Source organism: Saccostrea echinata, unplaced genomic scaffold, assembly GCF_033153115.1.
Source record: "Saccostrea echinata isolate AGI-Se365-2 ecotype Australia unplaced genomic scaffold, CSIRO_AGI_Sech_v1 ptg000051l, whole genome shotgun sequence".
Taxonomy (NCBI): domain Eukaryota; kingdom Metazoa; phylum Mollusca; class Bivalvia; order Ostreida; family Ostreidae; genus Saccostrea; species Saccostrea echinata.
This window is the reverse complement of record NW_026889800.1, coordinates 2066973-2083786: the sequence shown is the minus strand read 5'-3', so window position 1 is coordinate 2083786 and position 16814 is coordinate 2066973. Positions and strand designations below refer to the sequence as shown.

General features: G+C 33.5%; 1 protein-coding gene across 1 annotated transcript in view; it reads left to right on the top strand.

Moving 5' to 3' along the window:
* Nucleotides 1-1131: 1131 nt before the first annotated feature.
* The window catches only part of LOC133203790 (glucose-6-phosphate exchanger SLC37A2-like), a 35956-nt gene continuing 20273 nt past the window's right edge, over nucleotides 1132-16814 (top strand). Inside the window, exons 1-5 of the mRNA XM_061339575.1 lie at nucleotides 1132-1245; nucleotides 1359-1562; nucleotides 7067-7159; nucleotides 14912-14992; nucleotides 15910-15978. Coding sequence (XP_061195559.1) covers nucleotides 1464-1562; nucleotides 7067-7159; nucleotides 14912-14992; nucleotides 15910-15978 — 342 coding nt within the window. The 5' untranslated portion in view covers nucleotides 1132-1245; nucleotides 1359-1463. The remainder of the gene's footprint in view (nucleotides 1246-1358; nucleotides 1563-7066; nucleotides 7160-14911; nucleotides 14993-15909; nucleotides 15979-16814) is intronic.

The following is a 16814-nucleotide window of genomic DNA, read 5'->3' as shown; positions in this document are numbered from 1 at the left end:
AATGTTGATTTCAACATCAACACCAAACTAGCAGCAGTTTCGTGAAGTATGTTTTTTGATTTAGTTTATTTCAGTTTAATACAGATTAAAATTATCCAAATGGAAGCCTGAACAACAACACCCACCTCACCCCCGGAATGGCGTGTCAGTGATGTTGAGGTCAAGGCAGTCTTTTACATGTAGTCTTTTTTCACATGATATATGTATGTGTACCCTTCTAAGGTACGGATCCAGCACAGGAGTGTCAAGCGCCTGCCCGCCAATTTGATGTTTTATTCTGTACTTTTGAAAAAATTGTTTTGTTTCATTTTAGTATACATGCTACTTTACGTGACTAGATATTAATTTATTTTAAACATAAGGTTACACATCTCTAAATCATTATTACAAAGTATTTATTATCTTGATGAAATGCAACCCTGGAATTTGTAATATTTGAAATTTGATTTTTTTAAAGATCAACACTATTGTCTGAACCATGCATGCACAGGTATGGGGAAAAATTAGTCAGTATGATCATATCTACATGTAATTCCTTTTGGGTTTTTTGGGGGGTGGGGGGTCAGTGATGAATTAGATAATTCTCCAACAAGGGAGACATTCATCAATATAGTTCAGAGGTGATATTTTTTAATTATGTGTAGTAATTGATTCTAAAAAAGAAATAAAAGTAGTTACTAGTTACTAGTTACATCATGAAATAAGATATATGACATTGTACGTTCTAAATTGCAAATTTTCAGCGTATGTTTTCAGACAGACAGTAAACCGCGATCTACCTTAAGAAATAAGATATCATTTTTAGAGTTTCATTGGAGTATGACATGAAATTGGTCACGTGATCAAATCCTATAACGCCCTATTTACAAAGGTTTTGAAAAGAATATGATGAAAACCTATAACCAAACATACGGTTTGTTTTTTAAAGAGATGTTCGGCATCACAAAATTGATATAGTGATAATACAGTTTCTTCACTTATTATAGATCTTCAATAACAGAAATATAGGCCGGTAACAAAATAAAGTTAAAAACTAGGTTGCGTATGAAAGTAATGTGGATTGCTACGAAATATTTCAAGAACGACATAATCTTTTAAAAAGAAGAGCAACGAGCAAGAGAGTTAATTAAATATTTGTTTACCTTTGGTGTCGTGGTCGGTTGGAGAAGATATTGGCTATTGCATAGTTCCGATGATTTTTCCCTATGTCCCGATGACTACAAAGAACATACAGCAATGACTTAAGTAGGTATCCTTCTTTTTTATCATGTGGATTTATGAAGAGTTTTTACACACTATCTCGAATTTTCTCATATATTTTTCGGCATGGTTTGCAGACAACACCCTATAATTTTCAGGTATACTTTGATCATCTTTATTCTCTTGGTGTTTTGAATGGTACATCTGAGCAAAGTTAGTTATAAAACGGATAATTGGTTCCGGCTGTTGATTCTTGAACCAGGATGTTAAGCACACCATTACAGAGACGACAGGCCGTCATTTTTGTCCTGGGATGGCTCGCTTACGCCTCGACGTATTTGCTGCGAAAACCTCTAGGTGTTGTAAGTGTTTCTAGGGAGTGAATTTTTTTTTTCATCCAAACTACTCATGCACCTATTCTCTTAAAAGCGAAATTTCTTTTATTTTCAATTGGATAGTATAGTTCCCCTCCCCTCTATATTTCCAGGCTAAGACATGTGTCCAACAACAGCAAAATCACTCAAATATAGGTCAAAATACGATTTGGAGGTCTATTCATTTAAAAAAAAAATTAAATAACATTCAGTGTTGAATAGCAAATGTAGGAGTAAATTTCAAATACAAAACTTTTTAGTCTACATGGGCTATATTATAAAAATGTTGCACGTTTTTTATAGTAACATATGAAATTCTTATCCCGCGAAAACGGGTAATAGAGATGTCGAACTATAACAGAGTCGGACTATAACAGAGTCGGACTATTACTAGGTCTGCCCATTGCAGACTCGGTCTATGCATTTAGAAGTACTTTGTAATAATACTTAGCAACGTAAATTAAAAGAAAATTGTATATTTTATCTAGAAAATTCATAAATTAAGTTGGTATAGTATTACGAATAAAAAATTTTCACTTGTATTTTTTTTATTTTCATATAATTTAATTTTGTTTGTATTCTAGCCTCTGATTGGTTAATATCCAAAAAGGAACACATATTATTTCTGTATAACCTGGTTTGGTATGGGGACACTCCCCCCTGACAACCAGCTGAATCATCTGTATCCATACAATCCTCTCATTTCCAGTCCTCGGGATTCATGGAAAATTCCAGATTTAATAAATGAACCTTTAACTTCAAACAATAATTCGATCTTACCATGCTCATGTAAACAAACAACAAGGCTGCTAGGCCTAAGTATCAGTTTTTACCTCCCCTTGCTTCCTACACTTCCGTTACTTCCGTTACTAGGGTTGTATTATTGAGCGGCAAATTTGAACTAATAAAAAGCAACGAAATTTTACACCCATAGTTATTTAATGATTTTAAAATGAAATTATAAGAAATGACTCTAATTCTTGGTCAAATTATTCGAGTATAACCTGGTTTGGGTCAGTTTACGCTATTTTATAATCCGCTTTGCGGATTATAAAGCGTAAACTGACCCAAACCAGGTTATACTCGAATAATTTGGCCAAGAATTAGAGTCATTCCTAAAATAATTTAATTTTGTTTGTATTCTAGCCTCTGATTGGTTAATATCCAAAAAGGAACACAAATTATTTCTGTATAACCTGGTTTGGTATGGGGACACCCCCCCCCCCCCCCCCCCCCCCCCCGACAACCAGCTGAATCATCTGTACATGTATCCATACAATCCTCTCATTTCCAGTCCCGGGATTCATGGAAAATTCCAGATTTAATAAATGTACCAAACAATATTCGATCTTACCACATGTAAACAAACAACAAGGCTGCTAGGCCTAAGTATCAGTTTTTACCTCCCCTCGCTTCCCATCACTTCCGGTACTTCCGTTACTAGGGTTGTATTATTGAGCAGCAAATTTGAACTAATAAAAAGCAACAAAATTTTACACCCATAGTTATTCAATGATTTTAAAATGAAATTATAAGGAATGACTCTAATTCTTGGCCAAATTATTCAAGTATAACCTGGTTTGGGTCAGGTTACGCTGTTTTATAATCCGCTTCGCGGATTATAAAGCGTAAACTGACCCAAGCCAGGTTATACTAGAATAATTTGACCAAGAATTAGAGTCATTCCTAAATAAATAAAAATTTGAAATATTTTAGTGTGTGTTTATCAATTTATGCATACCACAGTTACTTGGATTACACAGGTGACATACAGAAGCCATATCTAGGAGGTAGAGGGGATATATACAAACAATGGACCAATGTCTTTTTGACACTATTAGACCCAGATAACACCCAAAATAATTATTCTAAGTGATATGTTATTTTAATAATTAATTTCGAAAGGATGGATATGTATCTAACCAATAAAACTGAAATTTTCTATTTTTACTTATTAATTTATGTAAGTAGTTTGAGCTGATTGCTATACATGTATATCAACAATTTATGTATTTTATAGAAGCCCAATACAAGTGAATATTCAATCTACAAAATAAAGAAATATTGATAAATATGTTGAATGTTAATTTATGATAGTATAATATGAGAATTCAAAAACTGCAGAATCATTTTATTTTAATAAATGTACCTCAGTTACTAAACATTATTTATTTATTTATTTATTTATTTATTTATTTATTTATTTTTTGTTGTAGGATAGCATATTTTAAGTATATATGCCCTATCTCAAAGTCTAAAAGGCTATGCATAAAAAATATATATTCCCGAACTTAAGCGTCAATTTTCAGAAAATTTTCAAAATCCAATTAGAACATTATAATTCTCAGGCGACAAATTCTTTACCCGGAATAAATATAAGAATATGATACAAGTAAGAAATCTTAACCACATCACCACAATTAAAACAGCTTATTTGGAATAAGATTTTTTATTTTAGATGAAACTGAAAAGATTTTTCCCTTATATTTCCATGTTTTTTGAGAATAATCTTTTGCTGCTTTAAAGCCTTTAATGGGTATTATTACAGTTTGCACTGAGTAAAAGTACAGCTTTAAGTCAAATTTTAATGTGACTACAAAATTAAGAACAGAATTATATATTTATAAAAATTTATGGCATTATATAGAAATACTGATACAGAGTGACCTTTTCTCGTTGCTGGTCATGGAAATAATAATTATATTTCTACTAAAGAGAAAAAGAAGGGGGGGAAAAAACTAAAATCGCAGCTTGTAAAATTGATTTTCCTTAAATGCTGAAAATAGAAATCAATGATATTCAGTTATAAAAATCAGACCCAGATAATTGAAAAATTAACGATACAATTCTAATCTAAAATATACACCAAGTGTTGATTTAACTACAGTGGTAACTGTAAATTTTTAGAGCCGCAATTATTTAATTTTAAAACTAAATCCAAACAATAATGATTTATTTTCTTGTAAATTATATAATTTGCACCAATTTAACATAAATATTCTCAAAATCTTTATCGCATAAAAAAATTAAAAAGTTAACTCAAAAAATATAATACAAATAAATAAATCAGCAGCAGTTTTATTGCATTAATTATAAAATTTTACCAGCGTATTCTAAAGTATACTCTATTGTACTCTAGCGTACAGTGTTTAGTAGGACTCGAAAATTTATCACTTCTTGTGAAAATATCAGGTCATTAACAGAATTACAGAAAAAAGTCAAATAAATAAAAAGTATGTTTTACATCTTAAAGATAATAAGATTTTTAGCTGTAGGCCGACTCTGTTATAGTCCGAGTATGTGTAGTCCGACTCCGTAATAGTCCGAGTCATTCATAGTCCGAGTCTGTTATGGGATGAGATCTCACGTTATCCGCGAAAACCATTGTTGACCAAGGCCCATACCTAAAAAAAGTAATATTTTTTGTTATACTGAAGTATTCAGAATGCATTTAAAGGAATATACATGTATCATGGTGAACCATACGAGCAAACATTCTGCACAGTTAACAATTTTTATACTGTTACATTTTTCATGCATTGTCAACTGTTGCAATGTAATGTTACCCAGAGAACATGGTTTATGCACATGGTAGGGTATAAGTATACAGTTAAAGTATATCACTGAGGGAGTTAGCAAGAATTCCAGTTCCCCAATGCCAAGACTGTTTCCATGATTTCCGAGGCAAAGCCGAGGGAAATAGTCCTGGTCAAGGGGAACTGGAATCTTGCTAACTCCCGCAATGATATACTTTTAACTGTTTTATTATACCGATACAAATGTAAAATTTAGAGGATTCAGAAAGCGTGATTTCATAGCAGGGATTAGCTCACTGAACTAACACATGGGGATTAGTCCATTCACATATCATACCAATGTATAAGTAAAATCTAGAGGATTGCAGATAATCGGGAATTAGCTTTAAATGCAGGGATTAGCTCACTTGACTAACACACGGGAATTAGTTCCATTCATAACGATTTCTATAGGGATTTAGTCGCATCTAACGATCTAATGTTATATAGGGAGAAATCAGTAGACTCTGAGGTATAATACTACTTTTTATTATACCTCTACTGATTTTTCACTATATAAGAGTAAATCAATGTATTTTTACTGATTCCCTGAAAATCACCGTAAAAGGACTGATTCCCTGCAAAAAGGTGTGACAGTCTGGTGAACTGATACACATCTATTTGGAACACTAAGCAATTTCTTTTAATTATATGAAAAGTTCTTATGTGTTCCAAATAATCTCATACATATTCATAACGCAGCTATGTTAATGCATCATATAAGGAGGTGGGGCCTAATTCATATGGGAAATGTTATGCCACTTGCATTATGATGTCAACATGGTAAACTGATGTGCACTGAGAGCTAGACATATCACGTAACTTTGTAAACTCAGCTAACTGTAATGTTACCTTCAATTTTACAAAGTAGCTCAGACAATGAACTAATTTATTTAAAGGTAAAATGGAATTTCTTCAATGACTGTTATAAATTCTGTTGCGTTATGATTTTTTATTTAATATACCTGTTACAAAGTTGGATACTTGAATTAAAATTAAACATTGTTACAGTATTGATTTTAACTTTTTCTAATTTCTTGTTTGTATCGGTATAATAAAACAGTTAAAGTATATCATTGAGGAAGTCAGCAAGATTCCAGTTCCCCTCGAGCAAGCCTATTTCCCTCGGCGCAAGTGCCTCGGGAAATAGACTTGCTCATGGGGAACTGGAATCTTGCTGACTCCCTCAATGATATACTTTAACTGTATAATAACAAATGTTTTTAAAGGAATCAAATTTGACAATTTAACATGAAAGTATAACACAATGTAATAACGAGCACAATGAGCGGAGCAAAGTGCTGCTCGTCACTGCGAGCTCTTAAAGCAATGCCTGGGTGAAGAGAAAATTTGGACTTTACACATTGATCCAAATGTATTTTTTTCCCGCAGTAACCTGTGGTCCCATAATGCTTTACGAATTGCATCTTGCAGTAAACTACATTCTTGCAGTAGTAACAAAAGTTCAACACAAAATAAAATCACATTGTTTTAATGGATATTGCAAAAAAACATTCAAACATTTTTCATTAAAATTAGCACTGTTCAGACTTAGTTTTGGTAATACAACTTACATGAAGTCATGTGACGTCAGAGTCTCTACGTACCAAATATCATGTGCGGTTTGAAGAGACTGATGTAAATTAAAACTGAATAGATATCTGTGCTCGCCCTAACAGTCGCACCATCAACATATTATCCATACAATAATAAGAATTTTATCAAACTTACTTTTCAGAAGGTATATTGTATAAACCTGTTTGAATACCAGTTTCACATGCATCACTGACACAGTAAGCAAATGATCATTTTTCAGACTGTTTCAAATAAAATTTGAGCAGCAGTAATTATAAATGTTTTTATTTAATAACCCTTTCTTTCATGATTCACAGTTTGAGAAATTTTCCTTCATTTAAGGTGAAGACAGATTTAGAAGAGTCCCTTTCTATTGGTAAAACACAGTTAGGTTGGCTAGATACTGCTCTGTTGCTGCCTTATGCTCTAATGCAGGTAAATGATAAAGTCTCTGTATATTATAAAACACAGGTAGACTGACTAGTTACTGTCCTACACTCTAATACAGGTAAGTGATAAAGTCTCTGTCTATATATAAAACACAGCTAGACTGACTAGTTATTGTCCTACACTCTAATACAGGTAAGTGATAAAGTCTCTGTCTATATATAAACACAGCTAGACTGACTAGTTACTGTCCTACACTCTAATACAGGTAAGTGATAAAGTCTCTGTCTATATATAAAACACAGGTAGACTGACTAGTTACTGTCCTAGACTCTAATACAGGTAAGTGATAAAGTCTCTGTCTATATATAAACACAGCTAGACTGACTAGTTACTGTCCTACACTCTAATACAGGTAAGTGATAAAGTCTCTGTCTATATATAAAACACAGCTAGACTGACTAGTTACTGTCCTACACTCTAATACAGGTAAGTGATAAAGTCTCTGTCTTCATATAAAACACAGGTAGACTGACTAGTTACTGTCCTACACTCTAATACAGGTAAGTGATAAAGTCTCTGTCTATATATAAAACACAGGTAGACTGACTAGTTACTGTCCTAGACTCTAATACAGGTAAGTGATAAAGTCTCTGTCTTCATATAAAACACAGCTAGACTGACTAGTTACTGTCCTACACTCTAATACAGGTAAGTGATAAAGTCTCTGTCTATATATAAAACACAGGTAGACTGACTAGTTACTGTCCTACACTCTAATACAGGTAAGTGATAAAGTCTCTGTCTTCATATAAAACACAGGTAGACTGACTAGTTACTGTCCTACACTCTAATACAGGTAAGTGATAAAGTCTCTGTCTATATATAAACACAGGTAGACTGACTAGTTACTGTCCTACACTCTAATACAAGTATGTGATAAAGTCTCTGTCTATACACAAAACACAGTTAGACTGAGTAGTTACTGTCCTACACTCTAATACAGGTATGTGATAAAGTCTCTGTCTATATATAAAATACAGCTAGAGTAAGACTGACTAGTTACTGTCCTACACTCTAATACAGGTAAGTGATAAAGTCTCTGTCTATATATAAAACACAGACTGACGAGTTACTGTCCTACACTCTAATACAGGTAAGTGATAAAGTCTCTTTCTATATATAAAACACAGTTAGACTGAGTAGTTACTGTCCTAGACTCTAATACAGGTAAGTGATAAAGTCTCTGTCTATATATAAAACACAGACTGACGAGTTACTGTCCTACACTCTAATACAGGTAAGTGATAAAGTCTCTGTCTATATACAAAACACAGTTAGACTGAGTAGTTACTGTCCTAGACTCTAATACAGGTAAGTGATAAAGTCTTTGTCTATATATAAAACACAGCTAGACTGACTAGTTACTGTCCTACACTCTAATACAGGTAAGTGATAAAGTCTCTGTCTATATATAAAACACAGGTAGACTGACTAGTTACTGTCCTACACTCTAATACAGGTAAGTGATAAAGTCTCTGTCTATATATAAACACAGGTAGACTGACTAGTTACTGTCCTAGACTCTAATACAGGTAAGTGATAAAGTCTCTGTCTATATATAAAATACAGCTAGACTGACTAGTTATTGTCCTACACTCTAATACAGGTAAGTGATAAAGTCTCTGTCTATATATAAACACAGCTATACTGACTAGTTACTGTCCTAGACTCTAATACAGGTAAGTGATAAAGTCTCTGTCTATATATATAAAACACAGCTAGACTGACTAGTTACTGTCCTAGACTCTAATACAGGTAAGTGATAAAGTCTCTGTCTATATATATAAAACAAAGGTAGACTGACTAGTTACTGTCCTACACTCTAATACAGGTAAGTGATAAAGTCTCTGTCTATATATATAAAACACAGCTAGACTGACTAGTTACTGTCCTAGACTCTAATACAGGTAAGTGATAAAGTCTCTGTCTATATATAAACACAGCTATACTGACTAGTTACTGTCCTAGACTCTAATACAGGTAAGTGATAAAGTCTCTGTCTATATATATAAAACACAGCTAGACTGACTAGTTACTGTCCTACACTCTAATACAGGTAAGTGATAAAGTCTCTGTCTTCATATAAAACACAGGTAGACTGACTAGTTACTGTCCTACACTCTAATACAGGTAAGTGATAAAGTCTCTGTCTATATATAAAACACAGGTAGACTGACTAGTTACTGTCCTACACTCTAATACAGGTAAGTGATAAAGTCTTTGTCTATATATAAAACACAGGTAGACTGACTAGTTACTGTCCTACACTCTAATACAGGTAAGTGATAAAGTCTCTGTCTATATATATAAAACACAGCTAGACTGACTAGTTACTGTCCTACACTCTAATACAGGTAAGTGATAAAGTCTCTGTCTATATATAAACACAGCTATACTGACTAGTTACTGTCCTAGACTCTAATACAGGTAAGTGATAAAGTCTCTGTCTATATATATAAAACACAGGTAGACTGACTAGTTACTGTCCTACACTCTAATACAGGTAAGTGATAAAGTCTCTGTCTATATATAAAACACAGGTAGACTGACTAGTTACTGTCCTAGACTCTAATACAGGTAAGTGATAAAGTCTCTGTCTATATATAAAACACAGGTAGACTGACTAGTTACTGTCCTAGACTCTAATACAGGTAAGTGATAAAGTCTCTGTCTATATATAAACACAGCTATACTGACTAGTTACTGTCCTAGACTCTAATACAGGTAAGTGATAAAGTCTCTGTCTATATATATAAAACACAGGTAGACTGACTAGTTACTGTCCTACACTCTAATACAGGTAAGTGATAAAGTCTCTGTCTATATATATAAAACACAGCTAGACTGACTAGTTACTGTCCTAGACTCTAATACAGGTAAGTGATAAAGTCTCTGTCTATATATAAACACAGCTAGACTAACTAGTTACTGTCCTACACTCTAATACAGGTATGTGATAAAGTCTCTGTCTATATATAAACACAGCTAGACTGACTAGTTATTGTCCTACACTCTAATACAGGTAAGTGATAAAGTCTCTGTCTATATATAAACACAGCTAGACTGACTAGTTACTGTCCTACACTCTAATACAGGTAAGTGATAAAGTCTCTGTCTATATATAAAACACAGGTAGACTGACTAGTTACTGTCCTAGACTCTAATACAGGTAAGTGATAAAGTCTCTGTCTATATATAAACACAGCTAGACTGACTAGTTACTGTCCTACACTCTAATACAGGTAAGTGATAAAGTCTCTGTCTATATATAAAACACAGCTAGACTGACTAGTTACTGTCCTACACTCTAATACAGGTAAGTGATAAAGTCTCTGTCTTCATATAAAACACAGGTAGACTGACTAGTTACTGTCCTACACTCTAATACAGGTAAGTGATAAAGTCTCTGTCTATATATAAAACACAGGTAGACTGACTAGTTACTGTCCTAGACTCTAATACAGGTAAGTGATAAAGTCTCTGTCTTCATATAAAACACAGCTAGACTGACTAGTTACTGTCCTACACTCTAATACAGGTAAGTGATAAAGTCTCTGTCTATATATAAAACACAGGTAGACTGACTAGTTACTGTCCTACACTCTAATACAGGTAAGTGATAAAGTCTCTGTCTTCATATAAAACACAGGTAGACTGACTAGTTACTGTCCTACACTCTAATACAGGTAAGTGATAAAGTCTCTGTCTATATATAAACACAGGTAGACTGACTAGTTACTGTCCTACACTCTAATACAAGTATGTGATAAAGTCTCTGTCTATACACAAAACACAGTTAGACTGAGTAGTTACTGTCCTACACTCTAATACAGGTATGTGATAAAGTCTCTGTCTATATATAAAATACAGCTAGAGTAAGACTGACTAGTTACTGTCCTACACTCTAATACAGGTAAGTGATAAAGTCTCTGTCTATATATAAAACACAGACTGACGAGTTACTGTCCTACACTCTAATACAGGTAAGTGATAAAGTCTCTTTCTATATATAAAACACAGTTAGACTGAGTAGTTACTGTCCTACACTCTAATACAGGTAAGTGATAAAGTCTCTGTCTATATACAAAACACAGTTAGACTGAGTAGTTACTGTCCTAGACTCTAATACAGGTAAGTGATAAAGTCTTTGTCTATATATAAAACACAGCTAGACTGACTAGTTACTGTCCTACACTCTAATACAGGTAAGTGATAAAGTCTCTGTCTATATATAAAACACAGGTAGACTGACTAGTTACTGTCCTACACTCTAATACAGGTAAGTGATAAAGTCTCTGTCTATATATAAACACAGGTAGACTGACTAGTTACTGTCCTAGACTCTAATACAGGTAAGTGATAAAGTCTCTGTCTATATATAAAATACAGCTAGACTGACTAGTTATTGTCCTACACTCTAATACAGGTAAGTGATAAAGTCTCTGTCTAAATATAAACACAGCTATACTGACTAGTTACTGTCCTAGACTCTAATACAGGTAAGTGATAAAGTCTCTGTCTATATATATAAAACACAGGTAGACTGACTAGTTACTGTCCTAGACTCTAATACAGGTAAGTGATAAAGTCTCTGTCTATATATATAAAACACAGGTAGACTGACTAGTTACTGTCCTAGACTCTAATACAGGTAAGTGATAAAGTCTCTGTCTATATATATAAAACACAGGTAGACTGACTAGTTACTGTCCTAGACTCTAATACAGGTAAGTGATAAAGTCTCTGTCTATATATATAAAACACAGCTAGACTGACTAGTTACTGTCCTAGACTCTAATACAGGTAAGTGATAAAGTCTCTGTCTATATATAAAACACAGGTAGACTGACTAGTTACTGTCCTAGACTCTAATACAGGTAAGTGATAAAGTCTCTGTCTATATATAAACACAGCTATACTGACTAGTTACTGTCCTAGACTCTAATACAGGTAAGTGATAAAGTCTCTGTCTATATATAAACACAGCTAGACTAACTAGTTACTGTCCTACACTCTAATACAGGTATGTGATAAAGTCTCTGTCTATATATAAACACAGGTAGACTGACTAGTTACTGTCCTACACTCTAATACAAGTATGTGATAAAGTCTCTGTCTATACACAAAACACAGTTAGACTGAGTAGTTACTGTCCTACACTCTAATACAGGTAAGTGATAAAGTCTCTGTCTATATATAAAATACAGCTAGAGTAAGACTGACTAGTTACTGTCCTACACTCTAATACAGGTAAGTGATAAAGTTTCTGTCTATATATAAAACACAAACTGACTAGTTACTGTCCTACACTCTAATACAGGTAAGTGATAAAGTCTCTTTCTATATATAAAACACAGTTAGACTGAGTAGTTACTGTCCTACACTCTAATACAGGTAAGTGATAAAGTCTCTGTCTATATACAAAACACAGGTAGACTGAGTAGTTACTGTCCTAGACTCTAATACAGGTAAGTGATAAAGTCTCTGTCTATATACAAAACACAGGTAGACTGACTAGTTACTGTCCTAGACTCTAATACAGGTAAGTGATAAAGTCTCTGTCTATATACAAAACACAGTTAGACTGAGTTGTTACTGTCCTAGACTCTAATACAGGTAAGTGATAAAGTCTCTGTCTATATATAAACACAGGTAGACTGACTAGTTACTGTCCTAGACTCTAATACAGGTAAGTGATAAAGTCTTTGTCTATATATAAAACACAGCTAGACTGACTAGTTACTGTCCTACACTCTAATACAGGTAAGTGATAAAGTCTCTGTCTATATATAAAACACAGGTAGACTGACTAGTTACTGTCCTACACTCTAATACAGGTAAGTGATAAAGTCTCTGTCTATATATAAACACAGCTAGACTGACTAGTTACTGTCCTAGACTCTAATACAGGTAAGTGATAAAGTCTCTGTCTATATATAAAATACAGCTAGACTGACTAGTTACTGTCCTACACTCTAATACAGGTAAGTGATAAAGTCTCTGTCTATATATAAAACACAGCTATACTGACTAGTTACTGTCCTACACTCTAATACAGGTAAGTGATAAAGTCTTTGTCTATATATAAAACACAGGTAGACTGACTAGTTACTGTCCTACACTCTAATACAGGTAAGTGATAAAGTCTCTGTCTATATATATAAAACACAGGTAGACTGACTAGTTACTGTCCTAGACTCTAATACAGGTAAGTGATAAAGTCTCTGTCTATATATAAAACACAGGTAGACTGACTAGTTACTGTCCTAGACTCTAATACAGGTAAGTGATAAAGTCTCTGTCTATATATAAACACAGCTAGACTAACTAGTTACTGTCCTACACTCTAATACAGGTAAGTGATAAAGTCTCTGTCTATATATAAAACACAGCTAGACTGACTAGTTACTGTCCTACACTCTAATACAGATAAGTGATAAAGTCTCTGTCTTCATATAAAACACAGGTAGACTGACTAGTTACTGTCCTAGACTCTAATACAGGTAAGTGATAAAGTCTCTGTCTATATATAAAACACAGGTAGACTGACTAGTTTCTGTCCTACACTCTAATACAGGTAAGTGATAAAGTCTCTGTATTCATATAAAACACAGGTAGACTGACTAGTTACTGTCCTACACTCTAATACAGGTAAGTGATAAAGTCTATGTCTTTATATGAAACACAGGTAGACTGACTAGTTACTGTCCTACACTCTAATACAGGTAAGTGATAAAGTCTCTGTCTATATATAAAACACAGGTAGACTGACTAGTTACTGTCCTACACTCTAATACAGGTAAGTGATAAAGTCTCTGTCTATATATAAAACACAGCTAGACTGACTAGTTACTGTCCTAGACTCTAATGTGGATGGGAGTAAAAGTCCCATGTAATATTATACAATTACTGACCTTTGATGAGGTCTTTTTGTGACTATATTGGCCTGTTCAGGTATTGGTTGATGGAGGCTGAGGAGTGTCAGGAGTAGGCCAAAATTCAAAATTCAATAAAATTAATGTTTTATTAAGTAATCAGGAATTTAGCAACATTTTTTTTTTACACTTTTGTTCTTCTCTCTGACAGTTATTTTAAGCACTCTTAATATAATGTGGTGTGTAACAATGTTTCATAATATATTTCTACACTTTAACTACTGTTTAAAAGTGGAAAACAATAGTATAAAACAATAATACTAATCCATTTACTTAAGAAGACATTTAGCCTAGCTACATGTGCCTGTACTGGTGTCTGTCATGTTTACATTCACAACTACAGTTAGACATGCTTTAAAACGCGCAATTTCATTGGTCAGAAAAAAGTAAATCTATATTTGGTTAAGAGGAAAAACACAAATAAACATGCCAGAACTTTATTTTTACATGAACTCACTCTTGGGTATAGCCCTGGAAAGGGAATCTAGACCAGTCAGAGAGCATCAAAATTCCTGATTATTGAATGATAGATTATATTGTCGTATTATATTCTCATACATATTATATTGTCATATTATAAGATAGAATCTCAGTTTTAACTTCCAAAGTCATGTATATTATATTGTCATATTATAAGATTGATTCTCAGTTTTAATTGTCCAGAACTCTCAGATATCTCAAAAATTGTTAGTCCATTTAAGGATGAAAATAGAAGGTTTGAAAAAGTTGAGCAAGTTTTAAACCCTAGAACTAGAGCTGCTATTTTGTTTATGATATTGTACATTTTTTCCTTTGTTTGCAGATGCTGTTGGGTCCTCTAGGAGACAGATTTGGACCCAGAAGGACTTTTGGAGTCTGCTTGCTGATGTCTGCATTTTCAATGGTACAGAATGAAACACAATGTCATACTGTCATTCTAACAATTTCTTTATGAAGTCAAACAAACTGGAGAAGGACAATTAGGTTACAAGTAATGCTTGTATGTCAAACAAATTTTATAAAGTGTGTGTGTGAGTGGGGGGGGGGGGGGGGAGGAGGGGAGTAATGATGGTAATAGTTTTAACTCGTCTGATGGGACTTCAAATTTGAAATTTCAAATGCATAATGTTTAAAGCATTTGTACAAATTAAAGATCAAACACAATTAGTTAACATCAGAAAAGACAACTTAATAATATCATGGAATTATCCAAACTAAACAAAAGAGGTGCTTGCCAGATTTAATGGATTTCTGTGTATAAGAATATAATACAATTATAGAATTCAGTGTAGGTCGATATGTAGTTATAAAACAAGGTCCATGTCAAGTGATATTGACCAAAGACTCATCTAAAGTAATCAGAGAAACTGAGCTTGTGAGATTGCTACCTTTCTCTGCGTCTGAGGTCAGTATCATATGACATGGGTCCTAGTAACCACATGTTGACCATTCGGACACAGAAAAGAACTCCATAATAGTTATATTATGTAATCACTCACAGTGAATAATCTGACATTGTCCGAAATGAACAGACTTGGTTGTCGTTATGTCACAATGGTAAGAAAAATGATTCTTATGAGTTATATTATATGAAGACATGTTCTACGTAATTTTGTCATGGCTGTTCTTGGAGATTACAGGATAGAAATGGCGAGTCATGCAATATAACATTCCGTGGACAGGTTTTTGCATCAATATCAGAAAAAGATAAATATCACATGAGATCTTTTCAATCAATGAAAATTACAAATTAAAATAATCATTTTAAAGAATATAAAGACTTATAGAATTTACTGATGAGTTCCTCCTGTCTTCTTGTAGGCCACATTTGGAAGCTGGAGTAATTTCTGGTTATTCTTCCTATTACTTTTCATCAATGGAACAGCACAGGTAGGTGTTATCTTAGTTAATGGAACAGCACAGGTGTTATCTTAATTAATGGAACAGCGCGGTTAGGTCTTATCTTCATTAATGGAACAGCACAGGTGTTATTCTAATTAATGGAACAGCACAGGTGGGTGTTATCTTAATTATTGGAACAGCACAGGTAGGTCTTATCTTAATTAATGGAACAGCACAGGTATTATCTTAATTAATGGAACAGTTAATTATTGGAACAGCACAGGTAGGTCTTATCTTAATTAATGGAACAGTACAGATAATAATGTGTCTGGCACAGACATGAGAAGTTTTCAACATTTCATTTCACTGATAAAAAACATTCATGCCAGTTTATAATGAATCACAGAACATGCAGTCAAATCTCAATATCTCAAAAAGAGAGAACTGTATTAATGTTCTACATGTACTTATTGTATATCAGCAAAGTTAATCTTTTTAACAAAATACTGATTTATAAGTGCAGTACAATTGTCTATAGGCCCAGTAGGCCAACTGTATTAAGTGCTGTTTTTGTGTTTTGTAGGCCTAGTGTTGGCCTAACCTCATTACCTGTGGTTATTTTGTGTTCTGTAGGTGCAGTGCGGCCTAACTTCATTAAGTGCTGTTTTTATGTGTTCTGTAGGCTCAGTGTTGGCCTTACTTCTGCAGAAGCACAAATTTTCGTGGGGATAAAATTTCGTTGATTTGTCATGTAAAAAGGTTTTGTGAGGATTTAATTTCGTTGTTTCGAAAGTAATCCTATTCAATATATAGTCATATAAAATTTCATGTGAGTTTTAATTTCGTTTATAATTGTTAACAATGGAATTAATGAAATTTAATCC